The sequence below is a fragment of the Salvelinus namaycush genome, chromosome 24 (genome assembly GCF_016432855.1).
Source record: "Salvelinus namaycush isolate Seneca chromosome 24, SaNama_1.0, whole genome shotgun sequence".
NCBI classification, from domain to species: domain Eukaryota; kingdom Metazoa; phylum Chordata; class Actinopteri; order Salmoniformes; family Salmonidae; genus Salvelinus; species Salvelinus namaycush.
The window spans coordinates 19,576,870-19,593,151 of NC_052330.1; the positions used below are offsets into that span (position 1 = coordinate 19,576,870).

Here is a 16,282-nt window from a genome sequence, read left to right on the forward strand (position 1 = left end):
ATGCAGTGTTAAACTGTTTCTGAGGTTTATATTTAGTAAAATGACAGGGGGAATGTGTTCATTTTAATGTAATGCTCGTTTTATTATTTAAAAGTGTAACATGAATTGCATCATTCATGTCACGAGTGTGTCCCAAAGTTGATGGGTTTATTGATCCCGTCGCCACTCTGGAAGTCACCCATTTATTTTGACCCCTATGCCTAAACTTAAATATTCTTCTGCTGGTCTGTCACAGTGGAGGCTGCTGAGGGGAGAATGGCTCATAATAATGGTCGGAATGGAGCAAATGGAATGGCATCAAGCACCTGGAAACCATGTGTTTGATGTATTTGATACCATTCCACTGATTCTGCTCCAGTCATTACCACGAGCCCGTTCTCCGCAATGAACGTGCCACCAACCTCCTATGGCTGGTCAATATCCACTAATTTAAATGTTTTTTTTTTCTTTCAATTGAACCTTTATTTAACTAAGCAAGTCAGTTAAGAACAAATTCTTATTTACAATGACGGCCTACACTTTAAATGGGCAATCTGGGATTCAAATATCAATAAAGCCACTACCCCTCCACTTTTTTAGTAAATGGATGAGGGATGGGGCTGAAGAAATGTAATCATGCTTTTTCTGTGGTAGACTGTCTCTTTGGCCATTGTATAACTGGGCACCTAAAGCCCTGACCTCTTACATTTCAGCACAGTGAAATAATTCCTTCCTCAGGAAACAGTGAGAGGGAGTCAGTGAGAGATCTGTCAGTTTGCCCACTAGAAAAGTGTAGCCTATAGACTGGACACTGGATAGCAGTGGCACCAAATAAGGGCATAAATAACACGTTTCTGGTACAGATGATATTACGTTTCATATTCAGAACACAGCCCGTTACCATTTCTTTCAGCATTTTATTGTGTTAAGTTATGATCTGTGTCCAGTAAATTCTGATCCATGACAATCATACATACATACACACATTTTGCCGATGACCTTGGAGAGTAACCCTCACTGGATCATGCAAACATTGTTTATCCATATAATTTTGCATGTCCATGCTCACAAATAGAAAGTAGTCCAGTTACATGGGTGGATTGGGTTGGTACATGATAGAAATCAACATGAGTTCTCAATCTTATAAATCTCATTAGACACACACACATTCACACACACACATTCACACATGTACAACAAATACTCTGTCTCATCTGAAAATAAACATCTCTTTCTTGCTCACAAACACACAGTAATAAACAGCTGACACACACTCACACACGCACACGCACACACACACACACACACACACACACACACACACACACACACACATTAGCATTAGGGCTCTTTATTTTCCCCTCAAGTCCCCACATATCCAGTTGTTCTAAAAACCTATTGACAACCCTGGGCTCAGTCAGTCCACTATCAGGCTGGACACATCCATCCCCTCCTCAGGTGCAGGTCTCCTGGTAGGCCCTTATAATGCTCTCATAAGCAGGAGGTGGGGTCTGTGTGGCATGGAACCCCCTCAGACTACTACTGCTCCAGAACAACTCGGGCCTTGGTGGGGTGGCAGCAGCCTGGGCTGCGGTTTGGTGGGCTGACCCAGCTGAAGTGGTTAGGGTTGGAGTGCGAGGCAACGTGGTCTGGCTCCCCTCCTCAGCTTCCCGGGCGATCTGGCTGCACTGGAGGAGTGGGTGAAAGGTGGACGCCCTGAAGCTGGGTTTGCGACCCAAAGGGTCAGCCTGGTCTGGGGAGGAGGCCTGGCGGTGGAAGCTGAAGGCAGCGCTAACCAGGCTGTTGTTGCTCCGCCGGTCGTAGCTGCTGTTGCGATTGAAGCCAGGCCGGGTGCGCGGGGAGGTGCGGGACGGGCGAGGTGGCCGGCGGGTGATACTGCCCGAGCCGGCCCTGCGACGGGACATCCAGGTCAGGACAACATAGACCAGCACCCCCAATAGGATGCCCACCGCAATGGACACACAGAAAGCTATGATCAGGGAGACTGGGAAGGAGAGAGAGGGAAGGGTCCATTCATTATATCTTGGTTTAAGGGAGACATAGAGTAAGAGTTTTTGGACACCAAAGAGATTTATATGAAAAGACCTGTTCAAAACTCATTATCATCTAGCATCATCATTAGACACTCAATAGATACCTTCATGCTTGTAAAAAATGTTTTTTGCCACAATAAAAAACTAAAACTGTAAAGTAAAGTAATAGTAAAAGTTATGTGGTTTATAGTCTGTGGAGGGAACGGTTTCAATCTGGAACCAGCCCAGATATATACTGCCAAGCCCACAACAAGTCACTATCCTAACATCAACAGCGCTGTTATGATGATGAACTAATAGAACTCTGCTAAAATGGCACACCACAACCAAATAATCACAGTCCTTCCTCTATGGTGATTATGAGACCAAGTCCTCCAGAGCACAAAACTGATTACATCTCCTTCCCACAAAATAGAGATCAACATTTTGTTGTCTTTGACTTGCTCCCTGAGACGCTATGGTCACCATATGTGTCTCTCTGAAAAGAGAGAAAGGAACAGAGGACAAATCCCAGTGGACCACTGCCAGCTAAAGCAAATCAATTGCCTTTGGATACAGTTAGGTCTTATGAAGTGTAAAAGTACTCTGCTACCTCTACAGTTTTTCATTGTCCTCTGTTGGAAAAGGGAAAAGCAGACAAGACGTCATCTGGAAATGACATTTGGGAGGAAGGAGGAAAAAACACTAACCAAGAGGAAGCTTTGCAATATTGCTGATTTTATGGGTCTGTTCTTGCCTTGCGTCTAAATACTAGTCTGTCAGGTCCGATAAATGCAGTTTTGAATGCATGTTTTCTTTTCCTGACAAAATATTCAAGTACTCTCATCATCATTAAACCTATACATTCCAGTTAAAACAGAGAAGTGCCAACAGAGAAACCACAACAGAGGAGCAGAGTAGCAGCTGAGAGAGCGAGAGACATAATATGACATTTGAAATGTCTTTATTCTTTTGGAACTTTTGTGAGTGTAATGTTCACTGTTAATTTTTTATTGTTTATTTAACTTTTGTTTATTATCTATTTCACTTGCTTTGGCAAGGTAAACATATGTTTCCCATGCCAATAAATCCCCTTAAATTGAAATTGAATTGAAAGAGAGAGAGAGAGAGAGAGTTGAAAAAACTCACCAACATCAAATGACTGAAGTATTTCCAGAAAGAGATTGGTGTTGTTTTCGGCCATAACTTTCTCTGCACTGTCAGAGAAGAAGAGGAGAATGTTATGCATCCAGTAGCTCTCCTTGGCTTCCTCACGTCTCTCTCTTTCTTCCTCCTGCCTATCCCTCCTTCACTCTTCCTCTTCTATCATTCACTCTCTGTCTATCCCTTTCTATCCCTTTCTTCTCTCTCCCTCCTTCCCTTTCCCTGCTTCTTTTCTTTCTTCCCTCACTTTCTCACTTTGCGTCTCTCTCTCTCTCTCTCTCTCTCTCTCTCTGAGTGAGAGAGATCAGCCCAGAGGAACTCAGCCACACAGGATTACCTCCAAAACCGGGCTGTCTGCTCTCTTGTTTGTGGAAGCGGAAAACTTCACTGTCACATTTCCTGCTATTCTGCGTAAAATTAGGAATGGGTCTCTCTTATCTGTCCTGGACAGAGTTCCTCCTGGAGGGGCGGGAGCGGGGTTGCCGTAATCACTTCCTGTCCCATCATTTCCTTAAGTTTGATTAATGAGAAGAAACTAATTCACCCCTTCAAGTCCCAACCCCCCCCTCAATCTCCCTGTCCCTGCTTTTGTAATGGAACAGTCAGCTACCATCTCGGATTACATTTTTTTCCAAAATGATAAACATTGCAGTTTTTCTAATTTTCTCCAGTCCACCTCTGCAACCACAGGCGACAGTTTCTTCAAGCGCAACACTACCAATTACAACCTTGGGTCTGAATGTCGAAGCTGGAGCCGAAACCCCCGAATGGTGTTAATAAAACTGAATAGACAAAAAAGTTATAACATAAATAGTATTTCTATGTGCTGCAAAACAACTATTTTTATATCTGAGCGTACATGCTCTGGTTTTCCAGACCCTTTGTCAATACTGTAACCTCAGTCTTTCCACAGTGTCTGCCAGGTCAGCGGTGTCTGCATGGGCCGTCCAAGCCTGTGTCGGTTGTAGAGGTCCAGTAAAAACACTAGGCTCTGATAAGATAGAGAACCAGGGCCACAGCTCAACACAACACAGTCCCTCCCTTGTTCCTTTCACCTTGCCCTTTGTGATTTTCTCCCTCCAATTAAGAGGACTGGATAGGTGAAAGAAATACTATGACCCTGCCTATCCCTCCTAGAAGGCTAGGTGGGAGAGCTATCAGCATATTGCTTTGACTATCCAATCCATCCAGATCCGCTAAGGTGGTCAGAGGAAAGGGAGCACATTTTTTATTGGAATTTAGCCCTTAGTATAGCAGGGAACCTCCTGGTCCATCCAGGTCCTGTGGGCTCCCCCGTTCCCCTCCCTCTCCACTGGCAGAGGGAGGGCTGGGTCTCACAGGGACTTCCTCTCATTGTTGCCCTGTCTCAAACCCGTCCAGAGGAACCAGCAAACGCCTACTATACCCTGTCAGATGGTATTCAGAGGCATTGTGTTTTGTTCAATCACACAGGGGTTGCAAAACCACAGGGCTTGTCTGTCCACATACAGGTGTAGGAGGTATTCTTTAAAAGAATGTGTTTATTTATGTTCTACTAAAGTTTAGTACCGGTACTGATTAGCATTGTTTAATAGTGTTTGGACGTGTGATGGAAAGTTGTAGGGTGTGGGCTTGATCAGGGATTTTATGAGGAAATTCTACACAGTAAATAGAGCAATGCAACCTCTCTTTAGAATCAAAGTATTCTACTGTTCTGTACATACAATGACAGGTTTATAACCTTGGTCTGCCCTTGATGTCTAGAAGACAAAAGAAATTCACAACCTCTCCAGAAACCTGGGACACTGGACATATTAATCTTAAATGTAAAGTCCCCAGTTTAGGTGACCTCGTGGGTTCTGGTACCGGTTTCGGATGACATTTTTGTTTATACATCGATCTGTGGACACTTGGCTTGCGTTGAGTGATAGCCCTGATTCCTACGTACACAGTAGTATAATGTTTTGCACCTGTGTGACATAGGATGTGAAATCTGAAACCACTTGAAGCTGAGATGTCCCTTCTACCATTTCATTCGCTCTTCCAACTGTCCATCAACTCCTGGCTGAACCCTATGTCACAGCCACTGACAAAGCACATGCCTACAATCTCTACATCGTAGCGCAGAAGAAGACAGCGGTTTCGATTTATAGCCAATTAAAAAAATTAATAGGTTTTAAACAAAAACACTTTTTGTTTGTCATAAATGGACAAGATGAGATATGAGATGAAAAATAAGTTCCTAACTAGATCAAGAAGCCAAGCTAGAGCTCTGTGTGACCTTCACAGCGGTGGGGGCTGATGTTTTGAAATGTCGATTGAGTGCACACGTACACATAGTCTTCATGGGCTTAATAATAAAGGCATCATTTAAACGGTAAAAATGAATTACATTTTAATGTGGCATGAACACAACCAGTCATTTTTGTATTTGTTATTTTTTTGTACTTTTAACCATTTTTCTTCCCAATTGGTAGTTACAGTCTTGTCCCATCGCTGCAACTCCCCTATGGACACGGGAGAGGCGAAGGTCGAGAGCCACGCGTCCTCCGAAACACTACCCTGCCAAGCTGCACTGCTTCTTGACACACTGCTCGCTTAACCCGGAAGCCAGCCACACCAATGTGTCGGAGGAAACACCGTCCAGCTGGCGACCAAGTCAGCTTGCACATGCCGGCCCGCCAAAAGAAGTTGCTAGAGCACGATGGGACAAGGACGTCCCAGCCGGCCAAACCCTCCCTAACCCGGACGACGCTGGGCCAATTGTGCAGTGCCTCATGGGTCTCCCGGTCATGGTCGGCTGTGACACAGCCTGGGATTGAACCCGGGTCTTTAGTGACGCCTCAAGCATGGCGATGCAGTGCCGTATAATACCGTGGCACTCGGGAGGCTCAGTCATCATGTTTCATCTGATTTTCAAACAAATCCCTTCAAAAAGTAGGCTACCTGTGCATGCTCGTCCACTCACAATAATTCCAGCATCTCGAACTACATGTATACTGCGTCATTTAATGAATGGAAAGAGACATCTGTTACAAAACACCAAAAAGTGTGCCCAATGGAATTCAGCGATTGCCATTAATTAGGCCTACATTAATTGATGCGTCTTGCTGACACATTCACCTTTTTTTGTAGCCTGAAAAGTCGGGACACCTGAAATGGGGCTGAAACTGTCCCAGGAAAAATGGAATGGTCACCCTAACACACAGTCAACTTACTAGACTAGGCTACAATGTGTATTACCATGAACTAAAAATAGAGTACCACAGTGTGAGTCATAATACCTGTAAAACGGTTAAACAATGAAATGGTTCCAATCATTTTCCCACCATTCATTTCTCCCATAGGGGATTTTAGAAACACTTAAAAAAAATGCTAATTAGTTGCTAATGTGGCTATCATAAAGAACCACAAATGCCATGATCTGGACAAGACTGCCAAATTGAGGCAAAGGTAACAATCTCTGGATTAACTATCTAATGCCAACTAAATGTAGTAATGAATAAATTGGCTACATTTCTTTAAATGGACAATTCAGTTAACTGTCTTGTGCAAGTTTTAAATTGACATAATACCTGTTAGCAAAGGTGTCATATAGGGATGAAGTGTCAGAGTCTAGGTGATGTGGGTAAGGCGGAGTCAGGATGTCCTCAACCGGCACCCAGCATCTCTCCTCCGGACCGTACCCTTCCCACTCCACGAGGTACTGAAGGCCCCTCGCCCGACGCCTTGAGTCCATAATGGCTCGCACAGTATACGCCGTGGAGGAACCTCCCGCACCTCAGACTGCTGGAGCGGACCAGCCACCACCGGCCTGAGGAGAGACACATGGAACGAGGGGTTAATACGGTAATCAGGAGGGAGCTGTAACCTATAACAAACCTTCAGTCTCCTCAGGACTTTAAAAGGCACCACAAACCGCGGACCCAGCTTCCGGCAGGGCAGGCGAAGGGGTAGGTTTCGGGTCGAGAGCCAGACCTGATCCCCCGGTGCATACACCGGGGCCTCATTGCGGTGGCGGTCGGCGCTCGCCTTCTGCCGCCTGATGGCCCGTTGCAGGCGCACATGGGCGGCGTCCCATGTTTCTTCCGAGCGCCGCAACCATTCGTCCACCGCAGGTGCTTCAATCTGGCTCTGATGGAACGGTGCCAGGACCGGCTGATAACCTAGTACACATTGAAAAGGAGATAGGTTAGTGGAGGAGTGGAGGAGTGGCGGAGTGGCGGAGGGAGTTTTGGGCCATCTCTGCCCAGGGGATGAAAGCCGCCCACTCCCCCGGCCGGTCCTGGCAATAGGACTGCAGAAACCTACCCACATCCTGGTTAACTCTCTCCACCTGCCCGTTACTCTCGGGGTGAAAACCCGAGGTGAGGCTGACCGAGACCCCCAGGCGTTCCATAAACGCCCTCCAGACCCTAGACGTGAACTGGGGACCCCGATCAGAAACTATATCCTCAGGCACCCCGTAGTGCCGGAAGACGTGGGTGAACAGGGCCTCCGCAGTCTGTAGAGCCGTAGGGAGACCGGGCAAAGGAAGGAGACGGCAGGACTTAGAAAACCGATCCACAACAACCAGGATCGTGGTGTTTCCCTGTGACGGAGGAAGATCCGTCACTAAATCCACCGATAGGTGTGACCACGGCCATTGTGGAACGGGTAGGGGTTGTAATTTCCCTCTGGGCAGGTGTCTAGGTGCCTTGCACTGGGCGCACACCGAGCAGGAGGAAACATAAACTTCCCACTAAGAAAGCGCACTGTCCGACTGATGCCAGGATGACCAGAGGAGGGTGACGTGTGAGCCCAACAGATCAAACGATCGCAGACATCAGACGGAACGTACAGACGCCCAACTTGACACTGGTTGGGAGTGGGCTCTGTACGTAACACCCGCTCGATGTCCACGTCCACCTCACATACCACCGGTGCCACCTGGCAAGAAGCCGGAAGTATGGGAGTGGGATCCGTGGACCGCTCCTCTGTGTCATACATCCGGGACAGTGCATCTGCCTTAGCGTTCTGGGAACCTGGTCTGTAGGAAAGGGTGAAAATAAAACGGGTGAAAAACATGGCCCACCTTGCCTGACGAGGGTTCAGTCTCCTCGCCGCCCGGATGTACTCCAGATTGCGGTGGTCAGTCCAAATGAGGAAAGGGTGTTTAGCCCCCTCAAGCCAATGCCTCCATGCCTTGAGAGCCTTGACAACAGCCAACAGCTCCCAATCACCCACATCATAGTTTCACTCCGCCGGGCTGAGCTTCTTCGAAAAATCCATCCTTCTTCACAAAAAAGTAACTCGAGGAGGCAGGTGAAGTGGAAGGCCGAATGTATCCCTGTCCCAGAGATTCGGAGACATATGTTTCCATAGCCGCCATCTACTCCTGTGACAAAGGATACACGTGACTCCTGGGAAGTGCTGCGTCTACCATGAGATTTATCGCACAATCCCCCCGTCGATGGGGTGGTAATTGAGTCGCCTTCTTTTTACAGAAGGCGAGAGCCAAATCGACATATTCAGGGGGGATGTGCATGGTGGAGACCTGGTTTGGACTCTCCACCGTAGTTGCACCTATGGAAACACCTACACACCTCCCTGAGCACTGACGTGACCATCCCTTGAGAGCCCCGTTTCCACGAAATAGTGGGGTCATGATCGGCCAACCAGGGACGCCCCAACACCACAGGAAACGCAGGTGAATCGATCAGAAAGAGACTAATTCTCTCCTTATGATCCCCCTGCGTTATCATACATAGTGGAGCTGTGACCTCCCTGATCAGTCCCGACCCTAAAGGACGACTATCTAAGACTATCTAAGACATGTACAGACATGTCAATTGCAAATGAACGATCAATAAAGTTCTCAGCTGCACCTGAATCTACTAGCGCCTTATACTGGGAATGCAGGGAAAACTCAGGAAATTCTATACATACACACATGTGCGAAATAGGAAGCTCTGGGTGAGTCGGGTGCTTACTCACCTGGGATGATCCACCAGTGCCCTGCCTGCCTCGACTCCCTGGAGAACCTCCCCAGCACCGACCAGCAGTGTGCCCTCTGCGGCCACAGGTGGTGCAGGGAATGCCCCCCCCCTCCGGTCCCCCTCATAGCAGCACCTCCTAGCGCCATCGGCGTCGGACCTGAGGTGCTGGGGGATGGAACTGACGGACCTCGATCCGGACGTCCGTGGGAGGCCAACAGGTTATCCAGCCTAATGGATAGGTCCACCAGCTGGTCAAAGGTAAGGGTGGTGTCCCTGCAGGCTAGCTCCCTACGAACGTCCTCGCGTAGACCACACATGTAGTGGTCGATCAGGGCCCGCTCATTCCATCCCACGCCCAGAGTTCGAAAGTCCAGAGCGAAGTCTTGTGCGCTCCTCATCCCCTGTCTGAGATGATACAAGCGTTCCCCAACCGCTCTCCCATCAGGAGGAAGATCGAAAACCGGGTAAAATCCTCATAATTGTCCAATGTCAGTCCTTCCCTTCCCCAGACTGCGTTGGCCCATTCGAGTGCTCTACCAGTCAGACAGGAGATGAGGGCGTTTACACTCTCGCGTCCCGAAGGAGCTGGGTGAACGGTTGCCAGGTAGAGCCCCAGCTGGAGTAGGAACCCCTGGCACCCGGCAGCCGTTTCATCGTATACCCCCGGGAGCGCGAGCCGAATCCCACTGGATCCAGGTGAAGGAGGGGTGGACAGCGGTGTGGGTTGTTGTGGGAGCTGGGGTGATGATGATGAGGTTGCTGGAAAACGCCCTCTCTCCCATCGCTCCATGGCTGTGCCGAGACTTTGCAACATAGTCGCATGCTGCTGGACGCGCGCCTCCATAGGTAGAGGAGGGCTGTGTGCACCTGCTGACTCCATTGAAGGAACGTGTTTCTGTCAGAGTCTATGTGATGTGGGTAAGGCGGAGTCAGGCGCAGGACACAGAGATGAGTAATAATAGTAACTTTACTTAAAAATAATCTTCCAACAAGGAGAACGAAAATCCAGAATCACATAAACGAGACAACTGACAACAATAAACACAGACAAAACCATGATGGCTCCAGAGGGTTAAATAGGGAAATAATTAAAAAGTAATGGGAACCAGGTGTGTACAATACAGACAAAACAAATGGAAAAAGAAATGTAGATTGGAGGAGGCTAGAAAGCAGATGACATCTACCACCTAACGCTGCCCGAACAAGGAGAGGCACCAACTTCGGTGGAAGTCGTGACATGAAGCTTGCATAGAATTGTAGTCTTGCATGATTTGTAGTCTTGCATGATTTGTAGTCTTGCATGATTTGTAGTCTTTTCATGATTTGTAGTCTTGCATAAAATAGAGTACCACAGTGTGAGTCATAATACCCATATCTATGCATAATACCCATATAGGGATCCTAATAAACTAAACTAAACTTGCATTTACCCTCCATTAGGCCTACACTACTGCTGGTAGCCTATCCTTTCAGAAGAGGCAATTTTACACACAGGAACACATGCAGAACAGGTAGCATACATTCAATATAATACATGAGTTGAATCAAAACATGTTTTACACCCTAGTTGAGTTGTCCATAATTCATGAGTTGATGCTTAGAGTCTTCACAGATCGTGTGACATAAAACACTACCTTTCTTTCCATACATGAATGACATTTATATGACAGTGTTATTTGTCATTATTACGCATTTAACAATTGAATTGAACATTGAACTTAATTAAACTGTGTATGAATCATGGACTTTGGAAATCTCGGATAATGCACTGCAAGTATAACTATGCCTATGCAACATTTCATTGTTTCGCTGTGAAAACAGTTCTCATAAGCACACAAATCCAAAATAATGTAGGGCTATGCCATTGCAAAACCGAATGATTCTAATCGAAAGAGTCAACCAAAGGCCTACTGTCATTAACTTATAGGCTACTTGATGGATGGATTGGATGCGCATTGGTGTCTAGCTCTAGACAATTTCCCTAGTGATATTGTCGACCATCATTAACTGATCCAGCAAAGAAATCAAATATTGATAGAAAATAATCAAGCTAAATAAATGGTCTGCTACTTCTGGTCACCGATGGTACAGAGAACACCAGTACCTGTGCGCAACAGATAAAACAGCAATGAGCTCTTTAAACAGCTGGCTGACAAAATCAAACAATAATAAATCAACGGATAAATCTGATGCATTGGAATAACGTTGTTTATTTATCAAGGATGTATGGCAAACAAATGGCGAAAATGAGTAAGTACAAAGGAAAATCTATGCGTAAAGGAGCTCAGTTGAAGCCATTTAGTTATATATGGACAGTGCCGGCACTTAAAACCAAATGGTTTAAACCATGACAGGGAGGTGGGGATGTTCGTGTCATTAGAAACATTTATTTTTTGTATTATAAGTTATATTTACCACTGAAAAACGTATATATCACTGCATGTTAAACAAATATGAGAATTATTAAATTAGCATTAATTAGAGACCCCCCCCCCAAAGTTGGACTTTTGTTGCATTTAGGGGAGCTAACGTCTCATTCAGGACAGCTGAGACCCCCCCTGGCTCCCCGGTAATTCGCACTATGCAGGTTAGGAGAGCATTTTCGCTAACCCTAACCCTTTTCCTAACTTTAACCTAATTCTCCTAACCTGATACATTCATTATCCTAACCTGCTGTGTAAATTGTCCTAACCTGCAATGAAAATGTCACTTCCGGTCGTAGGTGTATTGAAGTGTTTTTAGCATAGAGATAGATAGAGTCTCAGTTACAACACTGTATATATACATAATATGACATTTGTAACGTCTTATTCTTTTGGAAATTCTGTGAGTGTAATGTTTACTGTTCATTTTTATTGTTTATTTCACTTTTGTATATTATCTACTTCACTTGCTTTGGCAATGTTAACATATGTTTCCCATGCCAATAAAGCCCCTTGATGTCACGCCCTGACCTTAGTTATCTATGTTTTTCTGTATTATTTTGGTCAGGTCAGGGTGTGACAAGGGTGGGTATGCTTGTTTTGTATTGTCTAGGGTTTTTGTATGTCTAGGTGTGTTTGTAAGTCTAGGCATATGTAGGTCTATGGTGGCCTGAATTGGTCCCCAATCAGAGGCAGCTGTTTATCGTTGTCTCTGATTGGGGATCATATTTAGGTTACCATTTTCCCTTGGGTATTTGTGGGTTCTTGTCTATGTGTAGTTGCCTGTTTCAGCACTCCTTGTTATAGCTTCATGTTCGTTTTGTTGTTTTGTTAGTGTGTTTTGTGTTCTTTCTTCATTAAAAGAAGAATGTATGCATATCACGCTGCGCCTTGGTCTCCTCCCTACGACGAACGTGACACTTGAATTGAATTCCATTGAATAGAGGACTCATCTTTATATCTGTGGCATTATAGCATCTGTGACAGCATGGGCAGCGTCTTTGAGGCTACAACCCAAAAGGAATCCCCACCCGGCTGACTACTTGACTACTTTAAAACGGAGGATGATGGCACAATAACAATGGCAATGTCCATGCTAAAATAGGTTATATCCATGATAAGTCCTCTATCTATCTCTATGGTTTTTAGGGGCTCTGTAAAGGTCATACACTCAGGGTCATAGGCCTACAGTAGGGCCTAAATCACTTGAGTTTATTCTCCTTGTTTAACAGTAGGTGGTGTTATTATCCATGGCAATTTTCCCCCATGGCTTCAGTGTTAAATAGTCACATGTACAGGGTTGCAGGTGTGATTGGAGGGTAGAGTGAAAATCTTAGGCTCCGAGCTCCAACATGCAGGACTAAGTGAAATAAAATAATGAAAATGGTAATAAAAAACAACAACGATATATAAATAGAAATAGCACTATATACATCATAACTGTATCAGTGAGGAATAAATACATGTACACTGGGATGGAGGCAGAGTAGACTGGTGGGGGGGGGATTACCATAGGTGGAGCAGCAGGCAGACTAAATGACCATTGAGGGGGCATTGGGACCAAGTGAAATAAAACAATACAACTTATAATAAAAATAAAAATAACAATATACATATACATATTAAAAACTGCAATAGTGATGAATGTCATTGGGGTGGAGGCAGAGTAAAAGTCAGTTGGGGGGGTGGTGTCCATAGGGGGAGTAGCAGGTGGGAGGGGGGAGCAGGTAGCTGACTAGTGGAGTCTATTCAGCAGCCTGTAGGTCTGGGGGTAGAAAATATTGGCCAGTCTTCCAGTTTTCGCCATGATGCTCCTGTACTGCCCGCATCTGAGTGATGGAAGCAGGGCGAACAGGACATGGTTCGGGTGGCTGGGGTCCCTGATGATCTTCTTGGCCTTCCTGCGACACCTGGTGTTGTAGATGTCCTGGAGGGCAGGCAGTGTGCACCCAATGATGCGTTTGGCTGCGCGTATCACCCTCCGAAGTGCCTTGCAGTCCGCGGCAGGGGAGTTGCCGTACCAGGATGTGATGCAGCCTGACAGTATGCTCTCTATGGTACTCCTGTGGAACACTGTGAGGGCCCTCAGGGAAAGGCCGAATTTCTTCAGCATCCTGAGGTTGTGCCTTCTTCACCACGGTGTGTTTTGACCATTTCAGCTTTTCTGAGATCTGTACGCCAAGGAATTTAAAGTTTGTACCGTCTTCATGGCGGCCTTGTTGATGAGGATGGGGGCATGTCCAGCCTTGTTCCTCTTGAAGTCCACAATCAGCTCCTTTGTTTTTCTGACATTGAGGGAGAAGTTGTTTACCTGGCACCATGCCGTCAGAGTGCCTATCTCCTCCCTGTAGGCCGTCTCGTCGTTTTTGGTAATCAGGCCTACTGTTGTGTCATCAGCGAACTTAATAGAGTTGGAACTGTGTGAGGCCACGCCGTCGTGGGTATAGAGGGAATACAGCAGGGGACAGAGGGCACACCCTTGTGGGGCCCCCATTTTTAAAATCAGTGTAGAGGAGGTAATGTTGCCTACCTTTACCACCTGGAGGCGAGCTATTAGGAAGTCCAGGACCCAGTTGCATAAGGAGTTCAGACCCAGGGACATGAGCTTTGTAATGAGCTTACTAGGCACTATGGTATTGAAGGCTGTGCTGTAGTCGATGAACAGCTTTATCACATATGCATTCCTTTTGTCCAGGTGGGTAAGGGGCAGTGTACAGTGCAATGGCGATTGCATTGTCCATGGATCTTTCAGGGAGGTAGGCGAATTGGAGAGGGTTGAGTGTGTCAGGGAGGTAGGAGGTGATATGGTCTTTGACTAGCCTCTCAAAGCACTTCATGACGACATAAGTGAGCACTACTGGTAGGTAGTCATTCAGTTCAGTTACTTTCCCTTTCTTGGGCACGGGGATGATCGTGGACATCTTGAAGCAGGTGGGCAACTTCAACAAAGCCAAAGATGAGGGTGAGAAGAACTTGCTCTGTCGGGTATTCGAGAATTTCTACAGGCAACAGAATATTGTCATCACTCTTTTAAATTACATTTGTAATTCAATCGAGATTTTACTTAGAAACTGGCCAGTTTGTAGGGCCTCAATGTCGACTCGCAAAACGTTTACTATGGGTAATTTGGAATTGAGATGGAAACAGCCAATGACCCAATGACGTCTCTCAATGCAATTTATCATTATGTTCCGGTTGCAACCGTCAAGTTTGCGGGTTTTCACAGGGAAGGGGTCGATTCTGACGAGCAGGTTGGCTACGATAACTTTCTAATAAGATTTCAGTAGTGCTGACTGCGCGTGAAGGAGATTACTCAGGCAGGCTTTGTACGGGCGTGAGCGATCTGAGTGTGCGCTGATAAAATGAGTATACAGATGGATCTGGACATTCGGTGATGCCGCTACACTTCTCCTCAACACAGACGATTCCCCTCGACCCATCTCTGTTAAATCTATATGCCTATTTCCTTCCCATCTCCTGCGGCAGACTCCCGCCTTCTTCCTCCGCTCTCGGCTCAGTCCTGTGAGGTTGTGCTTGGTAGAGGTCACCCAGAACCGCGCAGCGTGTAAATGTGGGAGTCAGCACTTCATCCCGGGGCGGCGGGGCTGCAGTATATAGAAAACCCAGGATAAGCCTGCTGTTTTCGCATGCCAACTCAAATAACATTCTGTAGGCCTACACATATTTGGACTTCATCCTAAAAGTCCCTTCTGAATTATTAGTGTGATAATTGTTTCTCAAGTTTTATAAAATGAAAGAAAAAAGCACTGGATAGGACCAAAATAGGCCACTATTCTCGGGTTACACTCAGAGGAGTTTCTAACCCCCATATGACTGCACTGTTTGCCCCTTTTACATCTGGGAACATAGCCTTCAAAGCAGATTTTGCCTTCAATGGTTATACTTTGTGGCCTATTCTCTGCTGTAAACCAATCTCCAGCTATTATTCACCTACAGCAATATTCACCTACAGGCTTTTATGTCCACTTTTGTAATAAGAACAAATAAGTAATTGTGAAGTCCCAATATGTGTGTGTGAACGAACATTGTGCACTCAGCATATGATTCAATATGACTGGGAAAAAACAGGTGTGAAGCGAGGATGACTCAATCATATTGTTTTCTGCTCTGGTTGATAATGATGGACATCGCATCTGTCTTCTCCACATTCTGACCAGACCACCATCCTCTGCCTCTGATGCTGTCCCCACCACTACTGTGATGTTGTTGTCATCCTCCTTTCAAGCTCCTGAGAGTATTCCTGAGATGATGAAAGGACTGGCCTAATGGGATTAAACATTTTGATAAGTGCAGAAGAGGAGGCAGTGGCACATCATCTCACTTCTCTCCCTGCTGCATTTAGAACAGTATTGATCAATCTATCTGCTGGAGAGAAAACACAACCAGTCATGTGCAGAGATGTACAGAAGGCATGTGTGTGTGATGATTAATGACTGATTTACAACCTTTAGGATTTTTGGGAATAATTATATTGATAAAAAGATTTGCTGATTATTTGGATGCATATCTGTTTTGCTGTACGAACAGATGTGGTCTCTCTCTCTCCCTTTCTTTCTTTCTTTCTTTCTTTCTTTCTTTCTTTCTTTCTTTCTTTCTTTCTTTCTTTCTTTCTTTCTTTCTTTCTTTCTTTCTTTCTTTCTTTCTTTCTTTCTTTCTTTCTTTCTTTCTCTCTCTCTCTCTCTCTCTCTCTCTCTCTCTCTCTCTC

General features: G+C 45.8%; 1 protein-coding gene across 1 annotated transcript; it reads right to left on the bottom strand.

The window, feature by feature from the left end:
- Nucleotides 1-881: 881 nt before the first annotated feature.
- myct1a (myc target 1a) lies at nucleotides 882-3,571 on the bottom strand. Its single transcript, XM_038962754.1, has 2 exons — nucleotides 3,162-3,571; nucleotides 882-1,984 (listed from the first exon to the last, which is right to left on the bottom strand). Exons 1-2 carry the CDS (start codon nucleotides 3,259-3,261, stop codon nucleotides 1,434-1,436), a joined length of 651 nt encoding a protein of 216 aa, XP_038818682.1. The 5' UTR covers nucleotides 3,262-3,571; the 3' UTR covers nucleotides 882-1,433.
- Between the last annotated feature and the right edge of the window lie 12,711 nt (nucleotides 3,572-16,282).

Excerpts from the sequence above, each read along its gene's own strand:
- myct1a (XM_038962754.1), bottom strand. The coding sequence starts at position 3,261 with ATGCATAACATTCTCCTCTTCTTCTCTGACAGTGCAGAGAAAGTTATG. Across the intron at positions 1,985-3,161 it reads ACTTCAGTCATTTGATGTTG|TCTCCCTGATCATAGCTTTC; the intron begins GTGAGTTTTTTC and ends TCTCCTTCCCAG.